Source organism: Pipra filicauda, unplaced genomic scaffold, assembly GCF_003945595.2.
Source record: "Pipra filicauda isolate LSUMZ 115617 unplaced genomic scaffold, ASM394559v2 scaffold67_size6003252_pilon, whole genome shotgun sequence".
Taxonomy (NCBI): Eukaryota; Metazoa; Chordata; class Aves; order Passeriformes; family Pipridae; genus Pipra; species Pipra filicauda.
This window is the reverse complement of record NW_024104842.1, coordinates 5,173,207-5,196,360: the sequence shown is the minus strand read 5'-3', so window position 1 is coordinate 5,196,360 and position 23,154 is coordinate 5,173,207. Positions and strand designations below refer to the sequence as shown.

The 23,154-nt window shown below is 35.3% G+C and overlaps 1 protein-coding gene across 1 annotated transcript in view; it reads right to left on the bottom strand.

Moving 5' to 3' along the window:
- GPM6A (glycoprotein M6A) overlaps positions 1-15,843 on the bottom strand; it is a 118,605-nt gene extending 102,762 nt beyond the window's left edge. The window contains exon 1 of the mRNA XM_027741595.2: positions 15,287-15,843. Coding sequence (XP_027597396.1) covers positions 15,287-15,323 — 37 coding nt within the window. The 5' untranslated portion in view covers positions 15,324-15,843. The remainder of the gene's footprint in view (positions 1-15,286) is intronic.
- Between the last annotated feature and the right edge of the window lie 7,311 nt (positions 15,844-23,154).

Below are 23,154 nucleotides of genomic sequence, written 5' to 3'. Positions count from 1 at the left end.
TGCAATGTTTGTACTTACTGAAGCTCACACTACTGAAACTACCTTAAGGCCTTTGATCGGATTTTTGTTGTGTTTTTTTTTTCACTTTACCCCACTTGTTGTAAGGCAGTTGTTGGTATTTTGTAAAACTAGTACACTAAAGCAATTGTTTTTACAACAAGTTTATCCAAGTAATTGTTCTGCCTCAAGAAGCCTGGGGTATGGCTTTTGTTCATTAAGAAATTTATTTCATTTTCCCTAGAGGGTTGCTTTCAACCACATTAACATTTTTATGTTTCTGTTGCAGGAATTTCATAACTCAGTTTCACAAACTGAAAACTATCACCTCAGTACTGCTTTCTTTAAGTGTTAAAATAGATTAAGATGAGCTGGGAGAACTCACTAACATAATCTTATTAATTTTGGCTGCATATTCCATCTCTCATTTACAGAAAGTGAGACAGTCTCCCAAGTATGCATTGAATACAAATGATCTAACTTCTTGCTTTCAGTGTCCATTACCATTACAGTTGCAGATGTTCTGGCTAACTACCCACCTTATTAGCTCAAATATAACAAAAAACTGAACAAAAGCATTTTGTGCTGTAAGGAATACAGTTGAATGATCTAATTTTTTTCCTTCTATATACTTTTGAAAAAATCTTGAAAACACTTTTAATTGTGTGATTTTTTTTGAGTTTATTTTCTCTCAAATCCAATTACAAAGCTCAAAAATTTCACAGTATTGTTGCTTACCTTACACTACCATTACCAGTATTTAAGTTGTAAGTTAGCAACTGGAAGATTTTGCCAGAGGATTTTTGTATCAATAGATACTGAAAGACTGTGTACTAAATACAAAATCTTTAAAATATACAGCACTCCCAGTTTTCTCTATCTTGATAACGTATTATTTGTTTGTGAACTGGACTCAGTATTTTGTGTTTTGATGGCCACAAACTACATAGATAAACTAAATCAGCTGTGGTCCTCAGTGCACTAACTGTACCAAAAAGGAAAATAAGTTTATGACAAACTAGGGAGAAGGAAAATAAAGAGCAACTAAGCAACCAGAATGATGCTCTGGCAAAAGAAGCTGAGCTGATAAACCTGAACCAATGTCGGAAGCACAGAGACTATGGGGTACATCATTGGCATTCTGGCCTACAGGATCATTTCCTTCTATAGAGAAGCAGGGGGGATTTCATTCATTTCCAAGCTGTGCAGTTCACCAACACAGAAACATAAGAGTGGAACAAGTGGAACAGAGATAACAAGCCAAAAGACAGTATTTCACTAGCTGATAGCTCAGAATAAATGAAAGCATAACTGATACCAACAAAATAAAAAAAGCATACACTTCTGCACTACCCTGATATTGAGGAAACTGTGAAGTTTCTTTAAAGTTCTTTTTCCTATATATTTGTCCTGAAATAAGAACAGTATTGAAATAGCAGAAAACAATATTTTAAAGTGTAAAGAAACTGTCCTCGGGCATTACATTTTTACAGTACGAAAAACCTCCAGAACTACCAACTGTTGAGAGGTTTTCCTTAAAATATGGTTATTATTACTTTGAATATTCATACCTATTTTTCAACTTCCCTGAACTGTTAATAAGTAGGATCTGCTGAATATATCTCTAGGCTGAGTAACTGAGATACAGAACACTTATTACACCACTACTACTGAGGATGTAAAAAGACTGAACTGATACCAGTATAAATACATACTACAGAACCAGCTCCATAAGCTTCTTTAAAAAAAAATTCTAGAATGTCAGACATTAAAGCATATATCCTCTACATATACATAAAAGATCAATTCTGCCCCTACTGAATACTTCAGATTTACAATAGCTTTGTTGGAGTGTACAAGAAATACAGGAATGAATAACAGAAATGTGGATATTTTATTAGCTATCATAAGAAAATCATATACTGACATGAGTATTTGTCAGCCATTATGTCATAGAGAAACCTAGTTTCAGTTTTAAAGCAAACGATTGCATATTATGAAATGAGAGCACACTGAATGAGTCATTTCCATTAAAACTATGAAGTAAAATTGCTTAGCAACCAAGAAAATTAATTCAGAGATTAAAATAAACACTGTGACACTGACAGAGCAACTGCTATTCTACCCTAACAGTCATAAAGACACTTAGAAAAGAGGTGTTTTCTTAATTCTTCTTGACAAATGTAAAACAAACAATTTCATAAAATGATTGATAATGCACAAAGCATAAAAACAAACAGTCAAAGCAATGGCATCAAGCAAATTCAAATAATTACCCTCTTTTTACATAACATCATTAAAACAAAAATATTGAAAGTTTTTCATATTCTGACAATAGCAAACAGATTGCTGTGGAATTTTCTAACATGTTTTCCCACATACAAAGAGAAAATTTCTTTCATTATATTCATTCTATGTAAGTATTCTATATTTTACTACTTACTAGTTTAATTTATTATAGAATTTATGACCATGCCTACCTGGAAAAATTCTGTATCATTATGACCCACTACTACCCCTAGTCAAATTATTCTTAATCACACTTCTGTATAGAAGCTTTTAAATTATACAGTTTATCACATTGAGGTTGTTATGGAAAAAAAATGTTAACAGATTAAGCACAGTAAAGCTGACTGCAATAATTTAGTTTAATGGCTGCTACGTTATATTGCTTGTTACATCTGGACCATTGTGTAATTCATTGTCCCTGAAGGATCACAAAAAGCCTAGTAAAATTATCCCTTTAGAAATAAAAAAAACCACATTCTGTAGCAACATTGAAGTCTATGACCTTGTCAAGATATTAGATTAGAGGAATGATTACAGATCAGCAATTCTGTAGTGCCAGTACTTTCATAGCTCTAGTAGGAGACAGTCCATCTTTCTAACTTGAGGTACAGAGTTTGTACACAGTCAAAAAAAAGATCAGGAATGATGAAGTCAAGAATAACCAAAGGAGAAAAATGATATCCCAGAGGATATCACAAGATTTATCAACTGCAGCAGCTACATCAAATCCAGTTGAGTCTACACTAAAAGATAATAACAAAAATAAAACAGTATGAGGAATAAATCAAGACAGACAAGCAGGAATAATTGTGTATTATAAGGTAAATCCCCAGGCACAGACATAGCTACTTCTATCAGGAACGAAAAGTGTATTTTAGCTCTTTGGTTGTGTATAATACTAACAAAACAAACACACAGCTAGCTACAGGTACTTTTAAGTCTTGAAATCTGCATATTAAAATCTCTAAATCCAGTTCAGAGGTACTTTAACTGGACTTTGGAAGTCAATACTGTCAATAAATATGTAATAAAGTATGTGTATGCATCTTCTAGAAGGGGATATGACAGGTAATAAAGGAAGGATATCTGCTGGAAGCACAGGCAATACAGATGATATAGACATGAAATAGATCAAATGAAAAAAATATTAATAGCAAAAGTCCCCCATGTGCAAACACATCCATAAAGCAAATAAAAAAGCTCAAATGTCCTTAACAGGTTCCCCTGTGTCTTAAATATTTGATGACTGTACCAGGTGGGAAGGGGGGAGAAAAATGTCTTGTCTGAACCACTAGCATAAACACAGCTGACCTAAAAGACCTATTTACCACTGGGTTATAATTATTCCAGTGTTTTCACTAGTGAACAGTGTCCATAAATCTAGAATAATTTTGAGAGATTGAATTATAACATCTTTGAGAAATGGTAGTCTCCATATGCTGTTGAACAGCTGAAATTAATTTTTACTTTCTGGCCTTTGTGCCACTTGTTATGGGTGTGGTTGTAGCATACATGTTTTGCTGAACTCTTAGGATAGTCACAGTGATGATCACCTTTTAAATTAGTTTTATCTGTATAATTAAAACGGTATAATAAAACTAGAAGATACACAAACTCTACATATAGCTAAAAATAGTGTCTTTTTTCCCTTTAAAATTTTAAACAGCACAGTTTTACGATAAACATGTCAGAAAAAAAATGCCTACTGCTAACAGTAGACATTGTCAGAGTCCAGAACCTTCTAATAACAGAAAGCCTTGTAATAGATCTTCAGTTCAGAAGGATTTATTAAATTTACTCCATCTATCCCAAAAAACACAAGCAAATAACCAACATGTTGCTCCAGACCTGCATTCAAAGACCAAAAGTCTCATCTATAGTTTGTTACAAGAGGACAGCACAAAGGATAACACCAGCGTTAGCCCTTGCACTAGCAGGAGACATTTAATAAAAGTAAACTCCCAGATAATCTTAGAAAGCAGACCATGACAATGTTGCAGGAAAAAAAAGGTAAAAAGAAGGTCACTAGTAGCCTGCCTTGGGAAAAATTCCATCTGCACAGAAAATTTGATGATCATTTTCACTTAAGTATGTGAACAAGACACACTAGCAAAATTGTTCAATACCACTAAAAAATTCCAGTATACCCTGCCCAGGAGTAAATCTGAATTCTACTAATTCAAAGGAAAACCACAAACAAAAACCCTTAAAACATAAAGCATTTAAGAAGAAAAAAAAATAATTTTGGAACCTGAAGACAGCGACAGGAGACCCCAAAGCATATTAATCACTGTAATACCACACAAAACAAAAAAAAAAAAACCAAAACTCTCAGCTCATAAACAAACTCCATTCAACTTTCCTTCTAGTCTCCTCTCAGGCCCTACTAAATTGCATCATCATATCCTTTCACAGATTTCCTGCCAAAACCCTGACAGCTACATGCAAATTACTCCATGGCATTGTTAGGTCTTAATCTTAGAGACTAGATGTGCTTCCTTTTTGCTTACATTGGTATAAAACCAATGGGATTACTCACAGTGCAGGACATCAAAGATGTGTATTTAAGACTTTGCAGGATCAGAGCCTTGGTCATTGATTTTTCAGATTTTTAAGTTACTAATATGTATAATTTTGGAAGTAATCAAGGGCAATATATACACTTACAAGCAAATCCTAGTCATTGCCCAACACTGGTGGGCAGTGTGAATGAAAGGGGTTCTTCATGTTCTTCTAGGACTACGAATTTTCCAGCAAAAGGCAAGCATTATGTAGTAAATATAGTCAAGACTAAATAGTAGAGATGTTTTACGGCTCAGAGGAGTAGATCTCAAGCTGATTATGAACACTTGGAAAACAGGATACTGTTTCATTTCAATCTAGTTCAGCCACCTCGTTAAGTAACATGCCAATACCATACTTCACTAGCATGAGAACTGCAAAGAGAATCTGCAGATGTTTACAGGGAACTGCAACCTACAACTAAGAGGAAAGGTGGAGGAAATCACGGTAATGTTTTTTTATAATGTCAAATGTGTGTGTTGGTCAGAAGTAGTGGTCAACCTCTCAGTAAGAAATTAGAAGGCTGAGAAAGTCTCTGAAGATTATTGTACTGCTATATTGAAGTACCACAACAATTAGGAAAGTATTTTATATATCTAACATACACTATTACATGATAAAGTAAATCACTGTATTTGTGTCATTCAGCTAGAAATGTAAGTTCCTTTTCTATACAGGAGTGGTTTATCAACAAGTCATGAACACCGGCAAACCGTGTTAAGTGGGAAGCATTTCACACTAAAGCTACTTAGTTTAAAAATCAATAATACAACATTCAATAATATAATTGAATACTTTCATGACCAACACAGTGGTTAGTCGGTCCTTTTTTCAATGGTCCTTTTTTCAAGACAATTTCAGACAGTTACTTTCATCCTCGGTTATGCATATTGTGTTACTATTTACAATGACTTATCAACCTACTAAACCTGAGTTCAAGTCTTTATTGGTATATAACCTTTTTGGAAAACGCTATCCTTCTAAAGTTTATAAGTTCGTTCATACCATATGCAGAATTGAGAATATTATTTATTGTACCATTATAATTATCAGTAAAAATAAAAATCTGTTTACAGATTAAGGTTTTTCATAATGCCCTAATCCAGCAGGCAAAGAGGTTGAATTCAGGCTCATTGCATCCATTGGCAGCTACTGCATCCTCTTTCTTCTACTACAGCTACCTGACCTGTTTAACATTGTACTCAGGCAGGGCATAGAAGAATTTGCTCCAAGTGATGGCAGCACCTTCAGCTCAGTTGTTCCCCTCCTCCTCCATTGAAAAGGGAGCATATCAAATGTAAGCATCCCACAGACCAGATCCCAACTCCAAGTCACACCATGAACATGGCAAATAAATTATTTCCAACTACAAAACGTAGTTGGAAATAACTGTTCATCATAGAGGTCACAGAGCAAGCAGGCCAGTAAAGAGCAAGGAGTTGCTGAATATAAATCACCTAGTACATATGACTTGAGGAAACATTATGGTATTTAACTGGCATGACTTCACAGTTAGTTAGGTAACCACAAACACTCCCCAAGCATTCAAGGTACTGAGAGTAACTTTCATTGAAACAGAGTGGAAGATCTTTTGAAGGTCAAAGGTTGTTTGGAGTGAGATGTGTCATAGAAGGGTAAAAGAGATGGGGAACAAACAATGTGGCAGATAGAAGTAGAACATAACAGCATGTATGTATCAGCTTTCTTCTGGAGAGATGTGAATTTGAGCTTTGTACCATCCAAACATAGGGATGAGTACATACTGTGGATAGGTTTTGTCATCTCATCCTGCGATACCAATAAAAACCATGGCATCAGAAACTCAGGAACTACTCCTGTATAAAAATAAGCAAGCCTAAGTTCTTAGCTATGATCAAACATGAACTCACGTGAGAGCTGCAAAGACATATGCCAAGCTCTTCCCATGGTTGTTTTCTAAAGGCTTTTAAACTGATTCAAAGTTATGCCAGGTGCTTACTATTGCATATGTCTTAATAGAGTAAAAAAGATTTGGTGGGAAATCAGGGGGTGGGAGGTTTTGATGAACTACATAAAGAAAGCTAAGCTGATTCACCAGTAGTAGAGGGTGTCACTACACTGTAGAGCTTCCCACACTGGCTACATCACCTTGCTAAGCAAGGGTATACAGTACCAGCTTCCTTCACCACAGAAAGTAGGCCAACAGGTCAACTGTGATAACTTTTTCATGAATGTGAAGTGATATACTTTCCTTTTCCAACTAAAAGAATCTTTCCTAACTCTTATCACTTTAAGGTAAAACCAGACTTGCTCCCCCTCTTTCCCTCACCTCTAACTTCAAATAGCTAGAAACTGCCCACAGTTACAATATTGCCATAGTAATATTACAATATTATCATAGTAGCCATGAACACACCTGCTGTTTTACTTGGTGGGAAAAAAATGTTCCTAAAATTATATATTCACTATTTTAAAAAGATAATCCAAATTTATGCCCCTAATAACTTCTTATAAAACTTGTCATAACTTGTCATAACTTCTTATAAAACTTTTAACTCTAATATTGTCTTCCACCATGGTTTAGTGGTGGAGTGCTGGGCTTATGGTTGGACCCGATGATTTCAGAGGTCCGTTCCAACGTAAACAATTCTATGATTCCCCTATTTCCCTATCAGTTTCAAACTTCAGAAGCTCTCTGAAAGTCTTTCCAGCTATATTGCTTACTACTTTCTTCTTTTCATCACATTACCTCTTTTGAACGTCTATCAGCACAATCATCAGTCATCTCTACTTTTTTCCCATTGTGTCTCAATGCAGAGCAATCCCTGCAAATCCCTGCTATCACTGTGCTACTATACTCTCTTCCTTCAAATTCCTCCTTAATGTCCAATTTTACCTGTATAAAGTCATTGTGCTGCAATCTGAGAAGTAGGATGTAACCATCTATGACTTAATTAATAAACATGCAGCACTTGTCATCTTATATTACATGTCCCCAGAAGAAATTGAAAAATGTTGCAGAATTTAATTTCCAAGCCTTCCAGGTGCTAAAAAGAAAGTGCTTCCACAGAAAATTGAAGAGTAGGATAGAAATCAATCACGAAGTGCTTTTTTTTTCAGGAAGAGGAATAAAAATAAAACACACTCTTGGGGTAAAAATAGGAAGATACTGACGAGTGAGGGAAGAAAAATAGTATATTTTCCTCCTAGTTTGTTTACATTCTGTAGTAGCATCTCTCCTCAAAGCTCATATATCAAAAGTGCAGCAAATGCATCTTTTGTTGAAGTCTAGTTTTATACCAGAACTGCAGCAAATTAACTGCTCTCCTGATGCCATTATTAAAAAGACAAAATTTTGTTAAAATTTATACGAAATTTATTGTGATATTCCTTTGATGTATAGTTTTACTGTTATCGCTATTGGGAAAAAAATGAAACTTTCACTATGTGAACCAAATAAAAAATCTTCAGAAACTGTCCAACTGCAAATATCAGGTGTATTATAACTGTAAAGAGAAGAATAAAGCTTGCATTGAATAGCAGTTGTATTTTAGAATCTGTTAAAAAAATGTTGTCCCAGATGGTTGCAGTAGAAATTTTGGGAGGAGTACTGAACTCCTACGTGATAACTAGTATGAAGGAGATGAAAGTTTTAGAGGAAAAAAAGAATACAAAATTTAGCCTTCTTGAGGCAGTGCATTGAGGCCTAAGAATTGTTATGGACAAGCTAAGAGAATACTTGAGCCATTTTTTGTGACAGTGCTGTTCCTTCATAAGGCCCTAGAGCACATGTACAGAAAAATTTACAGTTTTGTTAATTTCTATTTGATATATATCTCTGACCTTCACAATTTTGACGCTCTGAGTTTGGTCTCTCTCCAACTGAGAAAATGACAAGACTTGTTCCTTATGAATGGAACTGAAGCTTCTATAACTCCCCACTCCCCAAGCAAAAGATTTGTGACAACACATCAATTTGAGACTTGCTCTCCTGTCTCAGAAATCAGCCATGTGATAAGATATCAACAGGAACTATGCATTTTAGTTGCTTGAATTTGCTGAAAATTATTCTAAATAGAATTGTTCAAACAGAATATGAACTGAAAAAATGTTTATAAGATCAATATTCCCCTTTGCCTTTTTACATTCTGATTTTCAAAGGCTATCAGATGCTTATATTCTTTATAGGTTTTATAAAATCATTAACAGTGTCTACCATCTGAGGCAGGATAGACCAAAAATGTGTATTTTTTTCTTTTTGTATTTTCCACTTAATCCATTGTAAAAAACTACTAGGAGGAAAAAGCATATTATCACCTGCCTATATAGGGAGAATTAATAGTGCCCTCCCCAAATCTTCGTTCGCAAAGCCTAGCCATGAATAGCTAAAAACTATTGTATCAGGAAAACAAACATCATTGTTATGTGAGGCCAGCAGCATTCCATCCATTCTTCCATCTTGAATTTTAGTGCAGTGGTAGGCAACTCAAAACAGGTAACAAAGTTACACTGTTAAATTTTTCAGAGTACTTATCAGAAATTAATTCATAGTCACAATCTAAAATTAATAGTTTTCAGATATTAGGTATAACAGTCCCTCAATCATTCTCCATAAGGAGCCTAAGATCTAAGCTGACTCAAATTTAATTTTGTTGAATATACAGTATTGTATTGTCCTTACTAAAAAAATGCTTATTTTTTCACAGTAATAAGAAAACCAGAGTAGCCCTTTTTCCCCAGAGGTGAGCCTTTACTTTCACAAAGGGTAGAAAAAGTTTTTTATAAATTCATATTGCTATGTTGACACAGTATATTTTCAAAAATTATCATTAATTTAAAATACATTCAACACCTTTTTTCCTGGGAAATTACATCTCTTATAAAAAATCTTTTTGATATAGCTTATTTATGAAATTGACATCCAAGTCTCAAAATTACCATGAAGACTTAAATTTTCACACATTGAATTGAGGATTCCATCTGCCTTAGGGCAGTTGGAATACTTTCTGCCCTGTAAGAGTGTATATAAAATTTCAATTAGGTCCTATTAATGCTGGATTTTCATGCCTAGGACTAGTATAATGTTAAGCCTGTAAGAAATACAAAGTTTTCTAGTGTTAACAGAGACACTTCAATGTTAAAGATTAAATAAGCAAGCAAGACTAAATTTATTTACATCATTATCTATGAATAAAAGCCTAATGTATTGAATAATAACATATTCAAATTCCAGCTCTCCAACTCACTGCTCCTAATGTAAGAATATTAAGTAAGGTAGGCTGTAATTACTACACAAAGGAGAATAACTCTTACAGTATTAAAACAATTAAGTTCAAATTCATATTGAATGTTATTGCATTTTTCTTTCATAAACCATATCGATTAATTACTAAGGAGAAATACAGCAAGATACTTCACCAGATGCTAAAATTTACTTCTGTATTTAACATTGATTAATAAGGAAAATTATTTACTCTGTTAGGGACTTTGTAATTAAGTGAGTGAATATTTTATCTGATGCTCTTATAACACACACTTTTAAAAACAGGCAACAATAAACGTGACGAAAGTTAAGATCATTCTACTCTGCAGCAACTTGCAAGAATCCAATCTGACCACAAGCTTAGGAACTAAGCCTACAGTTGAAAATATATTCCCAAAGAAAATAAAGATTGACATCTGCCCACAATGTTTTCTTTAAGAATCAAGCATTACAAATCCATGTTTTGTATGAAGAATATCAGCCAGCAAATGTCTGCAACTTCCTACTTAAAAGGCCAAATTTAAAAACCATTTCCAACTTGTTCATGAAACTGATTGCACTTCAGAGGTCCTATAAGACTAAACATAATACTAACAATATAAAAGGATCTTACTGAAGATAATATAAAAAGGATCTAACTGAAGATACAAGCATGGCCTACACTTAGTGTGACATATACATTAAAGAATGAAAAATAACTTCTCTGCTTTATTTACAAGTGTAGTCACCAAACAAAATCAAAGTGCAAAATATTGATATTTTCTCATTTTTATTTTAACCAACTTTGTGGCAACAGTCAAAAGAGAAACTGGACAACTCTTCTCTCTTAGAAGTAAATAAAAATATTTAGAAGACTAATTTACAAAGGATGCCAACAGTGTTTTGACTATTTGGCTGTTAGTTTATTTCTTAATATGAAAAAACCCACATCACTTTCATCTAGTCTATAGAATTCTACTAGTCAGAGTCTGCCATTTTCCAAAAAGTAAGAGGAAATAATTCAACCTCTCATGGCTGAAGAAGCAGGGGCTGTGTGTACATAGTACTGATAGCATCCTAAACTCCTTATGATTTTCTTCCAAAACTCTGCTTAAAGCTCTCCTTTAATGGCATGCTGTGGTACAAATGAAAAAGATCTGATAACAGGCTGCAGATCCACTTATATCACTAATGCAGACTAAATACCAAGTCATTATTTATTTTCTGGCATTCAACCATTTCTTGTCACAGACAATACTACACAGTTTTTTGCTATCTATCAGTGGAACCTTATCTGTGTTTGTTAGGTTTACTACAGCCAAGAGAGCTAAAGTAAAATTAGTTTCTTCCTCATGTTTACTGCTGTACAAACACAGATGCTCCATCCATTCCCAAGAGTTTGTTTTATAAAGGAATCCAAACTACAAAATGAAGTTATGTATGAATTATTAAAAAGGAAAATTTATTTTCAATTTAGTGCAAGTGGTATGACTTACTATGCTGCAGAATGTTTCTTTTTTCTGAAACAGATTAAGAGGTGAGAGTAATCCTTAATTTCTCTGTACCAAGTCCCTTACAATTCAAAAAATTACAGTGCCTGCCCTCTGAAAAGTTCTCTGTGGACATGAATGGGTGGATAACTGGGGCTGGGAACATCATTTCAATCTTAGTGTTTTCAGAGAGGGAAGACCTGAAGTGCAGGAACTGGACGTATAACTTTTTCCACATAGCAAAGCTAACAGTTTGACATCACTGTCTTTCAAACACTGGCAGTTGAGACCTACCACTGTCACATGCAAATTTATGCATGAAGTTTTCAAAATTAGCATGCATCCCTAAAGACATCAGTGAAACTTCTGCTTCTAAGTGGAGCTGATATTTTTTGAAAAATAAACCAGTCAAATCCATTGCAGGCTTTTGTTATCATGAGTTTTCCAGACAGCGAATTTGCAATCAAAAGTCTTAGTATGTTACCGGTCTAGGCATGTAGCACAATGCCAGTGTCATGGAATATTTGGAATGTGTTGATATTTCTGAGATGTTTTGAATTTGTACTTCATTAGAATATGTTTTAGGGTTCATATACCTTACATTTCAGCCAGATTTCATACACTCTTTCAGTTCTTAGACAGCTACAAACAGCTGCGAAGCAAACACCTTTGAAACATTCTCCCCAACCTGTACTGGCTTCCTAGCAAAGGAAATGTGGTATCAAGGGGAAAAAAAAAAAGGGGGCTGAGGGGGCACAACAAGTCTTCTAACACTTTAAAACAGGAAATGTATGAATACAAAGTATTCTTGTTTTCAATGTTTACATCTTTACCCATGAGAACTGCTGCACAACAGCATTATCTCAATTTACCATATTAAGGGTACTAATGCCAGTATGAAAACACACTTTCTGAGGCCAGTAGAAAGAAAATGAGGAGGGGGGAGATGTCCATTACTTTGAACTATACAGTGTCTAGTAATTAATTATTTTCAGAGAAAAAGAAAAAAGGAATATATTTCCCTGACGACAATTTTCCAAGATACAGACATAAAGAAATCATAATTCTTAAACATTAGAATGTTGAGAGACTGTGACAGAAGGTAATTATTTGGAACCAATATGGTAAGAATTATGTTTGCACTTAACAACATCTTATTGCATAAAATTCTCAAAAATAATAAGACTTCCAAATCTGCTGGAGCTATCTTGATTGTATTTATGAAATGCATCACTATGAAATTATTCATTTCCATCATGGCTGCTAGCAAGACGTAATGCTGTTCAGTGGGAGGTTCAAAGCATCTGCTATGAAAAGCGCAAGAGTTAATAAGCAGTGACAATTTATACTCCCATTGATTTTGTAGAAAGCAGAGGAAAAAAAGAAAGAAATATTTCTACGCAAGATGGCAGGAGGATGAAAATCAGAATATATGAATTACAATTACAGTTGCTGAAACACTACAATTAGAAAAAATAGTCCAGATGATCCATTAAATGCATCGTAGATAGATCATGCTAAATAAAAGCAGAAAAACCAGGAACTATTAAAGAGAAGTATCGAGTCATACTAGTACTGGTCAATATTTTTCAAGTGCAAAGTGCAAAACTTAAAGAGATCCCTGATTTCATAATCATCCCTATACTTCCCTATCATCCCAACATCTGCATTCAAGCACCCCCAAAAATTCAAAACTGAAAATATTTTTTAATTTCCCTTCTGAATAGCAAATTTTGTTTAAACTCTAACTACGTTTTAAAAGTTGTCATAATCCAAAGAGGGAACATGACATCTTGACATGACAGGTTCACAGGTATGCTCACAGAAACTAAGCAGCATCCCCCTCCACACCAATAAGGAAAAATACATGTGATTTGTGAGGTCTTAACATTCTCCTGCCACTGTCTGTGATGACAGCTGCATACTGCTAAAGGAAAAAAAGGCTGAACACATGGCATTGCAAATGGGGGGTGGGAGGTAAGTAGTGTTAGCTGTTGTAATCACACTATTAATCACACCATTTTGAGTGGCTATTGGTCATTCGAATGCTTATCATATGAACAATGAGGACTCAGTTTATCAATAACAACATGTTCTTTTAATATACAAAAATTATTTTTTTTCTATCTCTAGTAAGAATTTAAGCATCTTGAATTTCTCACTGTTTTTTCAAGCAACATCTTTTGGTAACAATAAGGTATTTTGATTCATTGGTCAAATAGTTCAATTCACTTGTTTCTTGTTTTAGGAAGGAGAACGCATTTCAGACTTTTAAAAAAAAAGCATGTCTTCAATTTCTAAGTGTAAAACACCCTAAATTATTTGAATAATTGTAAAAGTATTGATTTTACCTTCAGAAAAAAAAAAAAAAAACAGGAAAGAAAACAGAAAAACTGAACTGTCTTGTACTTTCCTGTTCTTTCTGTCATTTGCAAATAATAAAATTCAACTTAGGAAACTGCTGTAATCACCAAAGAGATACTAATCTATTTATCTATAAACATACATATGTATACACACAGAGGGGGCACATAGATCTTCTTTTAATGTTCTTGCAACTATCTACTGTGCATCTAGATCAAGTCAAGACCATAAGCAATTCAAAGCTGCATTCTGCCTAAATGGGTCACTTATAATGAGAAAGCACGACATTTACATGTAGGAAGCAGATTGATCAGGGAGCAGAAAAACAGAATATGGCATCATTGCAGAAAAATATGCCTTTCCAGGCAATTTATATTACATTATTTGGTGAGTTCCTATATCCTCCTCAAAAGTGGAAGTGAATTCAAAATAAATGTAAAAGTATAAAAATTTAATATGGCAAATATTCACTAGGATTACCCTTTGTGCTTGCAGTAAAGTAAAATGAAAAAAACATTGGTTCCTTTCACTACTGTTGTGTAGCTTGCACAGAATGACACTTAAATGAAAAGACTGAAAATACTGTATGTATCAAAGATCCATACCTTAAAAAATAGATCACAATCACTTTAAATCGCATCTTTAAGTACTAACACATCCCATAACATTCAGTTATTTTCAGCTTGACCAGAAGCTGTGGAACAGAAATGCTCTCAATATGCTGTGTACCTCTTGCTAAAGCAATTTCAGCTGCAAACTGCAAAATTCATTTCTGCAAAATGCAAATCTGTGCAATGAAAATATTAGAACTATAGCAAGGCTGCTTCAACACATTGCAAAACCAAAGTGGAAAAAAGGCAGAGGGAAATTTCAATACTGCCTAAATATGTACAAAATATACTCCATGTCTTTGTTCAGCCTAGATTCTCATTCAAGGTGTAAATACCGGTTACATTGTTAGATGTCCAACTGCAACTGGCTCCAAATATTGTGTGAGTAGCTCTCTCATAGTTCACACTAGACTCCCTTGACCCAGCTAGACAAGCGTGAAAACATGAAATAAATGAAGGTTAACAAAGACTGGTCTGGGAAGCAGGCTGCATTAAATGCCTGCAATGTTATTAGTATACATGCAAAATTTGCTACTTAGATTCTTTTAATACTAGATATCAGATGATAGTCCCTATATTAAAGCTAGGTGCTATTGCAGAGAGACAAATGAAGTAAATGATATGAAAAAAATATATCTTTCTCCATCTGTCACATACGGATATTCCCTAACCTTGCAGCATGCTGCTAAAGCAAATAAGGAACGGCAAAATAATTATCTCCATGCAAAGAAAAAGCAAATTTAACACAATACCTTTCTGTGTTTGTCCCTCTTCCATATTCTCTTCCATGGCTACCTTTCTTCGCTAGAAACAGCTACAGAGAATTATCAAAAGCTTCAGTCAGATGTAGGAAAAAGTGTGGATTTTTTTTTCCCTGGGAAGCTCCAACAGCAGAGGCTTAGGCAAGTCCTCAGAGCTTAGCTAAGGCTCCCTCACTCTCCTTGTTTGCTTGGAGACAGGCTGTCAAGTGTAATTTCATTCAAATTACTCTTCCGTGAAGATTATCAATTTTTCTTCTCAAAGATGCCCATTGTGTACCACTGTAAGCAGGTATTCAAATGAACAGCCTGTGAATTTTGGGGGGAAATTTGGTCTGAGCCTTTATGGCAATGACACTGATTCATAAGCCTCACTTTGCATATAAAATGGAGTAAAGAAATTGAGGTTTGTATTGAAATCTGTGTTTTAAATTGAAAACAGGCTGTACTGAAAACAGATGGAGGGGTGTCCTTCTAACGGGAAGCAGACCACCAACCCATTATTCCCCCTATTTGCTACTGAAGTGGGAAAGCCCAAATGCCTGTGGGTTCTTTATGCTGTATTACTTGTCTCTCTCTCTCTCTCTCTTTTTCTCTCTCTCTCAATCTCCCCCCACCCCCGCCTCTCCCCTCCTCCTGTATCAGCACATTTAAGAATAATATGACTCTTCATTTCCCTTCTTCTCATATATCTGTATCATCTAGAACTAGCAACAAATATACACTGTTACCCTTACAATATTCTAAAAAACATGATTATAACAATACCATTTTGTATGTGTGTATGTGTCTACACAGGCATACAAGCACAATTTAACATACGACATTAATCACTGCAAATTATATGCACCCTACACATTATCTGTCAATGCCACAGTAAACAGGAATTTAGAGGCAGTTCAGTGGTTTAAAACAGTACTTGCATCAATTCTTTTTCTGATTCTTAATATCTCAAATTAGCTGTACTCTTCAAATCTCTACTAAAATAACTGGATCTTGTTAAAATGGTGAAGCACTACACGTGCATATGTACGTGAGGAAGGATGCACAAACACATATACTGTTAGGAATTTGCTCAGGAAAAGCATAGATTAAATACACTGTGAGGGCACCTACTAATTTGGGGAGCTCTGCAGTCTGATTTGGAATGCAAATTGGACGCTGCAGTCTAGCAATAAATTAGCATTTTTGTACCTTAGTCTACAGAGTAATATATCATTATTTAAGGACCTTCATTATTTCACCAAAAGTGGAATTAGAACACATGTCCAATTTTCTTTACCACTTTAATTTCTCGTTCTTCTGAGGGAAGTCACTAAAACTTAAACAAAACTAAAAACTACTATGACTGAAAATTCACATTTACATATAAATGATAAATAGCTCATCCATTTACTTTATGCTATATAAATACATTGACTTGGTGCTGTCTTCTGAGTCAGAAAAAAAAAAAAAAGAAAAAAGATGTTGGTTGGTTGGTTGGTTGTTCTTTTTCTCAGCTTTGGCAGGTTTTTTTGGTGGGGGGGGGCTTTTGTTGATGTTGGGGGGTTTTTTACACTATTTGCATATAAATCTGTTCACATGCAGTTCACATAAGAATAATTTTATATATGAAGTTAAATGCGTATATATATATATATATATATATATAAAATTAAGTAACTGAATTAATATTTACAACCTAACACATTTCCTACCCTTTTTTTTTCCTTTTTAATTCAACTTTCTGGGGCTCCATTTTCTGGAATAACTGAAGAAAAAAAAAATCAGCTTTTTTAGTTCTCAAATCTAATTGATAATTTCAAAATCAACACATTGAGAAGGTCTATACACATGGAAGTGCTGCAACACCGTAGCATCTAAGTGTCTTCCATCTTTCTAGGAATTATTCTTTTAGTCAGTCTTTTTAAGAAAGGCATATTTCATTTAAAACAGGACATCTCCTGTGTAAGTCTCTCCTGCTATTCTTTCTTTTCAAAATATTTTCTTACACAAGTATTCGTGAATCTTCATATTTTAAAAAGGGTCTGGCAAATATTTTACCTAGGGTGGCAAATTGCTTCTAGGGTGCAAAGCTGTGTTTCTTGATAGCACCAAATATTTGAGACATCCAACATCATCAACACTGATGTTTGCAGCAATGGAATCTATAGGTTGCTGATGAAACCAAATGACCTTGTTTCTTGAAACAATCCTATAACCTTTGTTTCAAATATAAAAAGAATCAAAAAAAGAAAAAAGGCTGGAAAGAGAAAACTGGGAGAGGTTACAACAAAGATGGTACAATCATGAGTGACATAAAACAGCTGAATAAGAAACAACTTGTTCAATAAAGGGAGAAGACTCCAAAGAAAGTAGAAGAAAACTGGGGCATATTACACAATGTGTAGTTAAGTTGTGGAAACTTGTTGCGGCATGGTGTTGTAGATGGAGAAGAAATCCCAAAAGAACGGGGAGAATCTGAATCACAAAGATTCATGGATATGGAGTTGCACATCTGGATCAGATCCCTGAGTTGCAAATTACTGGACAGTAGAGGAATATTTTGTGAAAAAGTTTTAGCCATTTCTTACACGACTTTGAAGGCAGCCTGCTTCTGTGCACAAACATGAGATGTTGAGCTGAATGAATCCTTGATCTAGTTCCCACTATCGTCATTTTCACCTCGGGTTCACACACACCTTAATTTTAATGATAGTATTTTAAACTTCCTAAAATGCCTACACTCAAATGTCAGAGGTTAAGATGAAATCACCGTAACTGATGAAGCAAAGCATAAGCATTGCCAAATAATGGCTTTAAGTTTCCCCTCCACCTCTTCAATAATCCATTATTCTTTGTAAATATTATTGTCATGAAGGCACTAACAGCTCCTCCTGTTAAACAGCAACTCCTCCAGATCATGGAAGTGTCAAAGCTCCTTCTTACAAGAACTCTGCTTAGTTTCAGGTGCTATTAACTGGTCATCCACAGAGCTTGTGTGAGTGTGAGCAACACAGAGAGTGTGAAAGAGATTTCATGTGAGTTTCCTTCATATTTAACTGCATTTTATTACCAATTTAAGACTGAAACAGAAATCTGCCTCCTAGATGTTTCTTTAAAAACTGTTCCAAGGATCTTTCAAGATGAAATTATGAATAATGTTATTCCTAAACCCAAAGAATAGAAAAGCTCTGCAAATTTTAAGCAGAGTAACAAACAAAACCAGAAAATGCCAACTTCATGTGACTTTCTAAGGAGCAACCATAGAGGCTTGCTTTCTTCAGCATACTAGGAAACATATTTACCACCAGTGATACATGAACTACTTTAAGGCCGTATCCAGAAACTATGCAAGCTGCTAACCTTGTCTTCCTGGGCACACTGCTAGCAAAGAAGGAAGCTATCTTGGTAGGAACTACATACAACTGCCTAAAATTCCTTTTTAATGTGAGATAAGATTATTGGTGCGAGTGACCATTGGAAACCATGCCAATTGTAAATGACAAGGCAAGGCAGAACATCCAACCTATAAGGAAACTAAATAAACAGTTAATCAAGAGAATAATTGGAAGGTGATGACATTAACTGATCCCACGGTGTCCATTATGATATTATGAAATGTAGCAGAGCACTTACAACTTTGTGACAAATGACTTTTACTCTGAGTTTTGTATGGCCTTCAAAGTAGTTTACCATTCCACCCTTCAATCCTACTGATATTCATAATGCTGTGGTGCAATGATGTCTTGATCATGAAAACATAATGATCTTGATTATGAAAACACTATTTAAAAGCACAAAATTATGTTGTTAATACTACTACCTCAATAACTGAGAAAGGAAAATCAAAAACTGGCTCAGATGACTTCAACTATGTTGCCTGTGACTGCAGGAAGACGTGGTGGATGTGGAGAATGAAGTAATACCTGTTCTTCGTGCTCCAAGGGAATTCACTTTGGACTAATGCCAGTCAGGTCCCACAGACGAACTGCCGTTTAGGGGTGGGAGAGGTGTAAGGTGAACTCCTAGAAATCATGTTCTGGCAGCATTATATGATAAATATAATGAATATTTAAGAACATTTAAGAAAACTTATAAGAAAATATAAGAACAATTTATGTTCTTAGAGCATATTCTGTGATGCAAACCAAAATACAGCAGGTGAGGAACACTGGCTCCTATACTTTGGAAGTTCATTTCTAAACTCACCTAAACAGTAATATAGATGCACATGTAGTAATTATTTTAGAAAAAATTAGGCAGTAGATTTTGGAAATCTGGGAAATGCTCACATAAAAATTAAAATTGATGCTCAAATTTCATATTTAGACTGCTCCAAAATTTATAATTATATGATATATTCAAAATAGAAATATAACTATAAAATAATGGTACATCATGTTTCACCTTTTGAACACCCCAACAGAGAGAGGTTGGAGGAAGCACTGAGAAGCTTTAAGATTTCAAAAATGGGTCTAATTGACTGCTCTGGGATGTGTATTTTCCTATTTACAGCTTCATGAGATACTTACAAAAAATAAACAACAACACATGGTCCAGAGTTTAACTCATAGACAGACATATACACAAGTGTCCAGGGGAATCTGGAGAGGTTCCAGCTGACTGGAAGCTGGCAAACATTGACACAATTTTCAAGAAGGGCAAGAAGGATGACCCTGGAAACTACAGGCCTGTCAGTCTCACTTCAGTGCCTAGTAGAGTTGTGGAAAAGATTATTCTGCGAGGTATTGAAAAACACCTGAAAGACAACACAGTCACTGGTCACAGCCAGCACGACTCCATGAGAGGAAAGTCCTTCTTATCAAACCTGATTTCCTTTTCTTACAAGATAACCCACCTAAAAGATCAAGGAAAGCAAGTGGATGTAATCTTTTCAAGTTTCAGTAAAGCTTTTGATACTGTCTCTCTCCTTCTGGACAAACAGCTGGATAAACACATCATGTGGTGGGTGAGCAACTGGCTCATGGGTCGAGCACAGCTATTAATAGTGAATGGAGTGACATCAGACTGGAGACCTGTCACTAGTGGCGTTCCACAGGGCTCCATCTTAGGCCCAGAGCTCTTCATATCTTCATAAATGGCTTGGACACAGGTCTGGAAGGGATATTAAGCAAGTTTGCAGATGACACAAAACTGGGAGGAGCTGTTGACTCCTTGAAGGCAGGGAAGCCCTGCAGAGAGAGCTCAACAAATTAGAGGACTCGGCAATCACCAACCATAGGAAGTTCAACAGGGGAAAGTGCTGAATTCTGCACCTGGGATCAGGTGACACTGGATGTTAATACAGACTGGGGAATGAGATGCTGGAAAGCAGTGCCATGGAAAGAGATCTGGGGATCCTGGTCGATGGCAAGTTGAATATGAGTCAGCAGTGCCCTGGCAGCCAGGAGGGTCAACCGTGTCCTGAGGGGCATCAGGCAAAGCATCACCAGCCGGTTGAGGGAGGGGATTGTCCCGCTCTGCTCTGCACTGGGGCAGCCTCACCTTGAATATTGTGTGCAGTTTTGGGCACCAGAATATAGGAAAGATATTAAGCTGTAAGACAGCATCCAAAGGAGAGCAATGAAGATGGTGAAGGGCCATGAGGGGAAGCTGTATGAGGAGTGGCTGAGGTCACTTGGTCTGTTCAGCCTGGAGAAGAGGAGACTGAGGGAAAACCTCATCATGATCTACAGCTTCCTCATAAGAGGAAACAGAGGGGCAGGAACTGATCTCTTCTCTGTGATGACCAGAGACAGGATCCAAGGGAATGGCCTGAAATTGTGTCAGGGGAGGTTTAGGTTAAATATTAGAAAAAAGTTCTTCACCCAGATAGTCGTTGGGCACTGGAACAGGCTCCCCAGGGACGTGGTCACAGCACCAAATCTGAGTTCAAGAAGTGTTTGGATGATATGTTTGGGCATGTGATATTACTCTTGGAGATGGTCCTGGGCAGAGCTAAGGGTTGAATTCAATGATCCTTGTGAGTCCCTTCCAACTTGGCATATTCTGTGATTCTGCAATTATCATAATTAGTGGGGAAATGGAATGTTAAGATAGGAAGGAAGAAAGTAGAAGGTAAAATGTAACACCATTGATGGGATTTGTTTAGTTATTGATGGGATTTGTATAGTTCTACTAATTCCCAATAGTTGTTTTTCTGAGGAAATTACATTCTTCTATAGGAACAAAGTATCAGTTTTACACAGGCAGCTATCAAGACATAGCAGGATGGTCACATAAGACATTTCAGAATAGGCTTTCACCTAATACAAGTGCGTCTCTTACTACTTTTTATGCTCCAGTCTAGATGTTACCTTTGACAGAAATCTAATGAATATCCTTTTCTTGAAGCCCTAATTTATTCTCATTTCTTTCTGCATCCTTCTATAATCTCACACTTCTAGTAACAGGAAATTTATTGAAGAGGAGAGTGTTAAGATGACCTCCTTGCATATAGCCTCATTATGTTCCATACTAATAACCACTAACATCATTATCATGTTCAGAAAATTAACCTCTTTGTGAAATTCTCATCTGGTTAAAAAAATTCCTTCACTGAGAAAATCTCTCACCACTGCACATGATCTCAAGACTTAAAACACAACAGATAAGAACCTGTTCATGTCAGGATTCAAATATATATTTCATATATGCTATATTGATCAAGAGGAGAAAGATAATGAAAAAATATTAACAGTACCTCTGATTCAGAATACCAATCTTAATATACTTCCAGACTATTATCTGTAGCTATTATAAGTATTATCTACAACTTAAAACCCTCAGTCTGACTGAATATGTTTAATGATTCTTATCAGTACAGTTTTACTTTCGAAAATAAGCAAAATTTTCCATATTAAAATTAGTTGACACTACCAGTATAATTCCTCTAAAAGTCTGAAGAACTCAATCATTTTGACAACTGATAATAAGAATATTATGTCTTTTATTAACAGGTCAAGCATGAATTAATATCTTTGTGAATGAAAGTAGTTGGCCACATTCCCAAAGGATACTGTTACTCATCCAGTAAGCTTTAACTCTGAAAAGATGCCCTGGTTGAGCGAATAATGAAGAACAATCAGCTGAGCATGAATGCCAGACAGTAAATTCAGGAAGATGTTCAATAACACAAACTAAATAACTAAACTATATGGCTAGATTCTCTGCACGGATATTCTAGGTCTCAACAATAGGCCTATGAGAATATTTAAAGCCCAATAACAGACAGCTGCTGACATCCCCTTTCCAAACTGGAGGCCATGCCATAAGCACAGCATTGTGATCATGCAACAGAGCCTTTTTCACCCCAGATAGTGTAGGTAGTGGATATACTGAAAAATACCCATACAGATGTGTATTGGATTAAGTGGTTGAAAAAAAGAACATTTCACAGCTTAGCATCCTCAACACACACAGTTCTATTTGACTTTTTCATCAGTGGACTTGGACTACACTATCTTCTGAGGTCTTCCCCAAACCAAATCACCCTGTGTTAGTATTCTAAGATTTTCTACTGGTGTAACTATTATTGAAATATTGTACATAGTTTTTGATGCCATCAATGCAAAGATGCTGCTGAAAAGTAGAGGTACTTCAAAAAATTACCACAGACATGCTTTCAATTTAAAAACACAAAATGTTAGTCTGGTAAATTTAAGAAAAAAAGTAAGAGGCATTTACATTTCATCAGACATCATCTACCTACAAGAAAACAGATCTAACAAGACGTCATTAAAGTTAAGTCAATATTGCTGGAATTTGAAACTAGACAATGGACAATAGAAATTATATTTAAATTTTATCTTCCAAAAATAGAGAAATTTTCCAAGACTGGATCCTTGAACATACACATACACAAAATTAAATCATGATCT